Genomic DNA, 6,000 nt, shown 5'->3' with positions numbered 1-6,000 from the left:
AATTATTGTTTAAAATGTATTTTATTGTACTTTGACTTTTTTTCTTATATGTTCATCTGTCATCTGCTGAAAACAGTAACTTTCTCTGTACGTAAAAACTCATTAGACAGAAACAGTTCTTCCTGAAGCTCTTTATTTTACAGTTCTTTGTCATTGGACTGAAATATTTTGCCTTGTACGTCACTTGTGATGAATGATTAATTGTAAAATGTCAGTTTTGATTTATTTAAAAGCTTTGGCAGCATTTACTGGATTCATGGTTTGTTTTCTTATCTGTAAACGTTGTTGAGTTACTTGTGACGTCTATCTTCTTAATACACATCTGAACTCGCCTGAAATTCTCTGGAACCACTTCCATAGAATTCACGACCAACAAGAGACCTGAGCTCTGCTGCAGGATCAGGTATTTAAAAGAAAAACACAGGGAAACGCTCCTACACAGAGAGGGTCTGAACAGTAGTGGATAAAACAGGGCGACGCTTTGTGTCAGGCCTTTAAACAAAGTTTGTAACAAAAAGGATTCAAACAGACAGAAAACGATTTATAATTGTATGACTGAAGTGTAACTGACAACATAAGACAAGAAGTGAACCTGTCTCTGCGTGTCGTGAGGGAATGAAACAAAGAAACATTCACAGTCTGCACTTAATTAAATCTGATCTCATAAAACTGATGACAAAGAGTGAAATCATTAACTCTGATACTGACTTTCTAACTAAAAAAACAGACTGTTTAACTTAATTATCTATTTTTGACTTTATTTAAGTGTAATCTGATGTATTTGCTCTGAGAAGCTTTATCTAGTCAGTCAACAAAATTCTGCAGTGTTGACTGAAAGACCATGAAGTGAAGGGGGATGTGCTGTAACAAGTCTGACACATGTTGGCTTTCAGTTCAATTGAGTCTATATAGAGAGACAGACAGTGGAGAGAGAGATCTTCCTTTAGCAGAAGTAACCTCCAACTCCAGGCTCATGGTGGGTGGCTATCTGCCTCGATCGGTTGGGAATGATCATTGGAAAAAGGGAGAGAGAAAATCACAAACAACAAGAAGCAGACTAAACCAAAGTCAAAAACTCTGACTCTGGCATAAAGTGTTGCAACATCAGAGAAACAAAATCCACTGCTCCTCTGATACTGATGTAAGACTCTGTGTAACAGGTGGGATGCTACAGTAGAAGACTGGCTATGACCTCACACATTTCAGACTTCAGCAAACCCATAGCACTTTATTACTTACCTGATAAAACACCAAACTATCATGATCTTTATGGGACACCCATTAAACACACAGACTGATGGTGGAAAGTATATAGTTATATAGTTAGTAATAAAGTATACATTATTATTATTATTATTAAAAAGTAAATGAAACAGGGTTTTAATAACTGGTTGAACCACCTTTGGCAGCAGTAACACCAGGTTCTTGTAGCTGTGGATTAAACCTGCACATGGTCCAGGAGGAACTTTGGATCATTCTTCCTCTCATAACTGCTTCATGTCAGACAGATTCTCAGGACGTCTGGTGTGAATGACTCACTTCACGTTATCCCACAGCACCTCTGTTGGGTTGAGGTCTCAGTTATGACTCCCAAAGGAGAATTTTATGTCCCTGTAGTAGATTTTATTTGATTTACTGTTGCATCACCCAACTTCTTCTGGTATTCCTCTGCAGGTTAACTTAATAAACTTGGGAATTCATTAAAACAAACATCCACACAATATTTGATCAGCTCTATCCTCCAGAAAAAATGTGAAGATGAAATGGTGCTAAATAAGGGAGATTTAATTACGAATGAAGTTATGATATTAATCAGCACTGAAGGGTCACCTTTCATTAATTTGTAAACAGGGGCTGGTCTTGAGCCTCATGTCTCATGTCTAAGGACCTCCACTGGAGGTAGGTAACTGGAATTTGAACCCCAGTGTCCCACACGGAGGGCAGCGATTGTACCACAGCAGTATAGAGCTGTTATTTAATTATGTGTCAGATTAAGTTAATTCTAAATAGATAAAATTAAATACAAAACCTATATAATTCAAACGTAATCAAGCAGTTAACCAGCAGATGTCACTATTTTTAACTGTGTGAACTGCTTGGAAACACTGAACCACTTTTAGACAAGTTGGTTCAGAAAGGTTTGGTTTTTCAACCACCAGCTGATGGCTGCAGCTCTGAAGGTGATCTGACAGAGACTGAAGAAGTGTTTGTAGTGAGACACTGACCTCAGTGTGAAGGGTAGATAGCAGAGCTGAGAGCAGGGAGGAGGAAATAGAGACCTGGGTAAACACAACAAGTCCAAACAATAATCACAGCACATTTGATTGTATTTGTTCTGTTATTTATTTCTTAGTAATCAAATGTTTTCCTGTTTTACAATTTGTCATATTGTTGTTGTCTTGTAATCTGATTGTGAAATACTACGAGTAAGATGTGTCTATCATTATATTATAAAATCAGCAGTCATCTAGCTGCAGGCTGACAAACGATAGTTCACTGTCACTCTGTCCACTCTGTCTTTCTTAAGATGCTGTGGTTGCAAGTACGGGCACAGCTTTACAAAGAAGTTTGCAAGACGGAAACTGCAGGTTTAGACAAGAAAGATGTGAAGATAAAATGTTTTCACTTCTTATTTCATCTGTGAATTCTCACCAAGAAGAAGTAATTCAGTGTTTTTACAAACATCATTATTAACATCACACATCTTGTGAGAGACATGTTTAATATAACAACAGTGGTGGATCAGCTCATTATTTATATGTTGAGAAGCATAGATTATTCACATAAAAAACAAAAACATAGAAAAAGACACATACATCAGCTGTTGAAACCGAGATAACTGTAAAATGAAAACACTTTCTCAACAGATGCTGCCCCAGAGCACAAACAGTGACAGGAAGTAAAGAGCAGAGCAGTAGTTAAGGACTCAGTTCTTTGTTCTCAGCTCTGTGAATTCAAAAGACCGGAAATATTTAAATAGTCATGATACATGATGAACATTATCATTAGTTCAGTTTAGAAGTCTTGCTCAGCACTGATTGGTTCATCATTCTCAGCCTGAACAAGGTTTTTGCCATTTAGTCAGATGGGTCATTACCTGACAGAAAATATTTAATATTATTAAATATTATAAACAGAACTGAAAGCGGTCAAAACAGGATTTATGAGATCGGAGTTTAGTGGTTTAGGTTGTGTGGGGAATACTGTACCTGTGGGTCTGTGTCGATATGAAGACACCATGAGGAGAAGGCAGATGAAGTACACACAGAACACCACCAGGTGGAGGACCAGTATGAACACACACTCAGTGGGGACAAAGGCAAGGGGCGAAGGGGGGGAAGTTTGGGTTGGAGCTCCAGAGGTGGGAAGAACTAATGCTGAAGATTTACCTAAATGCAGTTTAAAGAACAAATTTTATCATCACCAACTCTATCTTTGTTTTAAGGTCAGTGCTGCAGCTACAACTGGTGACTGTGTTGATAACAGTCTAATCAATAGTCCAAGTACTTTTGTCTTTAAAAATCCTGAATACAATCATCCCTTAGACGTCCTGCTGAATCTTTATCCAATTTTCCATCACTTTAACTTTACAGAGGGGGCATCCTAAAGGAGGTTTTTAGAAACTCTGATGTACAGTAAATAAAAAGTGTTGAAATCCAAGTTTTTCTCCTGACCTGTGACAGAGATCCAGCTGGGTGGAGACTCTCCATGACTGCTGATGTTACACTTGTAGAGGCCTTCATCAGACTTGGTAACATGGTGGATGGTCATGTGACCTGTAGGCTCAGTCCTGATGAGGGAGCCATCTTTATAGAAATCAGCTGGGAGCTTGGAGGGAGGGCTCTTTGTTTGACAGTGCAGAATGACGTCATGTCCCTCCATCACAGGGAGGACAGGACTCTGCAGGATCACTGATCCACCTCAACACAGAGACAAACTACAGCATTTCATCCATTTCCACACAGACTCATCAACACTAACTCCACAGTCTGATCTTACCAGAGACAGTGATGTTGATGATGCTACTGGTTGATCCCTCTCTGGACTCACACCAGTAAACTCCACTGTCCAATGTAATGACATAAGTGATGCTACAAGAAGAACCAGCTGGTTTTCCCCAACCATCTCCACATCTCCTCATCTGTCCTCTGGTTGTGTTCCTCCTCAGTGTCCATCCAGCAGAGCTGTCGTCCTCCTCACAGCTCAGAGACACAGACTCTTCTTCAAACAGCTGAGATCTGCTGGGACTCACAGTCAGACGAGCTGCAGGGTTGATAATGTACTTTATAAATGAAACTAATTCACCTCCTCACTGACTGTGATTACATGCACTTGAGTAACCAAATTATTCATAGAAACTGGGTTTCTCAAGTAATGAAAAAACCTGGTTAGTAGCAATCTGTGTATACATATTGCTTCATACAAGTAATCTTCTATCCTGGATATATTTTGGAACCACGGATCACAGATTTGAACTGTATAGTAGAATAGTACTATAGTAGTACAGTACAATTCTCTAACTCCCGTCCCCATTTACAGAAACAGCTTATTTTATTAACCTACTGCTGGAACTGAGTTACCTAAGTGCATGTAAACGATACAATACAGAGTCCTCCATTACTTTAACTCAGACAGTTTGTGCTGTCAAGGCCATTGTTGTGTTGTTCGACTTGTCTCTCTCAGCTCCACTGACAAATATATCAAAGAAAAAGTTAGGAGCTCTCTTCCGTCTCTATACAGTTAAAATATATAAACCATGCTTCAGTCAGCCACATGTGATCAAGCTTCCTGAGTTCTTGTGAACAAGTTCCCCAATTACCTGAGTGACCTGGTAACATAAGTGCATGTAAACACGGTTTCTAAAGGTTTCTAAAGGTTCGACAGGGTTAAAGGTTAAGGTTAAAGAGCCTTAACAGTGCAAAAAGCTGACTAGTAATAGAAACAGTGATAGTTTACTAACCTTGGTTTGTGCTGCAGCACAACAGCATCAGAACTAAAGAGAAATGACAGTTGAGGTGAGTTGAACTTTATCATTAACTAACAATGATGTTTATGTTTGTAAAACAACTAAAACTCTTAAGGTGTACTTACAGAGCAGCCACAACAGAGATGTTACGTCCATCCTGTGTCTTTGGAAACTGTAGATCACAGCAGTGATCAGTTCATAGTTAAACCATCGTTCTTCCTCTGTGGCTGTGGTTTCTTCTCTAATGACAGAATAAACATGTAGATACATAGAGTAGATATTACATCATTAAATGTGTGCAGCATTATGTTCAATAATCAAATTCATCCTATAAGTGTGTTTCTGAAAGCTGGTAAGTTGGTCGTCCAAACACTGTCCCGTGTTTTTCCTGCTTGTTGTTTTATTTCTGCAGCTACAGTAGAAGCACAACATCCCAACTGAAGATTTAAATGGGTTACTGCACTGCACTGGTGTGTGCAAGTGTGCACTGCTTGGTTTAGATTTGTTAGGCACAGTGGTTTGATGAATTCAAGGAAGAATTCTAAATCTCATCATGAATTTCAATAATACAGTTGCTTTTCTTGTCTTTATCTTATTTCTTTGGTGAGTAAGAAACAGACTGCTGTGATGCTAAAGTCTTAGCTCAGCTTGGTGCCATGTAGATGTTTCTTTTTGTTTCTTTGTATATTTGCATTTGGTTGTGCTTTGTCCATAGGAGCCACTGTAATTAAGAACTTGTATTCTGACTAATTCATTATGTCTCAGTGTAAAGGCTCAAGTTCTGTACCTGAAAAGAGTCTGTTTAGAAGATGTAATAAAATACTCAACAGTGTGTCAGGGTGAAGGGAAGGTCTGGCTGATGCAGTAAGACTCCCAAGTCAACAGAGGGCGCCATGTGTCGCTACACAACAGACAGATTGTTTGTAACACTGGGAACTGGCAGAATGTGTCATATGAAATAGCAAAACTGGTTGCAGGTGAGACACGAGTCAGGGTCTGGATCATGTTCAGAACAGAAGCAGATGTTTAAGTAT

At 38.9% G+C, this 6,000-nt stretch overlaps 1 protein-coding gene across 1 annotated transcript; it reads right to left on the bottom strand.

Moving 5' to 3' along the window:
• Positions 1-2,297: 2,297 nt before the first annotated feature.
• Positions 2,298-5,122, bottom strand: LOC117153058 (Fc receptor-like protein 5). Its single transcript, XM_033326694.1, has 6 exons — positions 5,092-5,122; positions 4,961-4,993; positions 4,000-4,263; positions 3,675-3,920; positions 3,210-3,389; positions 2,298-3,097 (listed from the first exon to the last, which is right to left on the bottom strand). The coding sequence occupies exons 1-6, from the start codon at positions 5,120-5,122 to the stop codon at positions 3,078-3,080; spliced, it is 774 nt and encodes a 257-aa protein (XP_033182585.1). The 3' UTR covers positions 2,298-3,077.
• Between the last annotated feature and the right edge of the window lie 878 nt (positions 5,123-6,000).

The sequence above is a fragment of the Anabas testudineus genome, chromosome 18 (assembly GCF_900324465.2).
Source record: "Anabas testudineus chromosome 18, fAnaTes1.2, whole genome shotgun sequence".
Classification (NCBI taxonomy): Eukaryota; Metazoa; Chordata; class Actinopteri; order Anabantiformes; family Anabantidae; genus Anabas; species Anabas testudineus.
This window is presented reverse-complemented; position numbering and strand designations above follow the sequence as displayed.

Bases quoted from the DNA above. Each gene is read 5' to 3' on its own strand.
- LOC117153058 (XM_033326694.1), bottom strand. From the start codon at position 5,122: ATGGACGTAACATCTCTGTTGTGGCTGCTCT. The intron at 4,264-4,960 runs GTTAGTAAACTA...TCAACCCTGCAG, and splicing joins GTGCTGCAGCACAAACCAAG to CTCGTCTGACTGTGAGTCCC. The intron at 3,098-3,209 runs GTACAGTATTCC...ATTTTCTGTCAG, and splicing joins ATATCGACACAGACCCACAG to GTAATGACCCATCTGACTAA.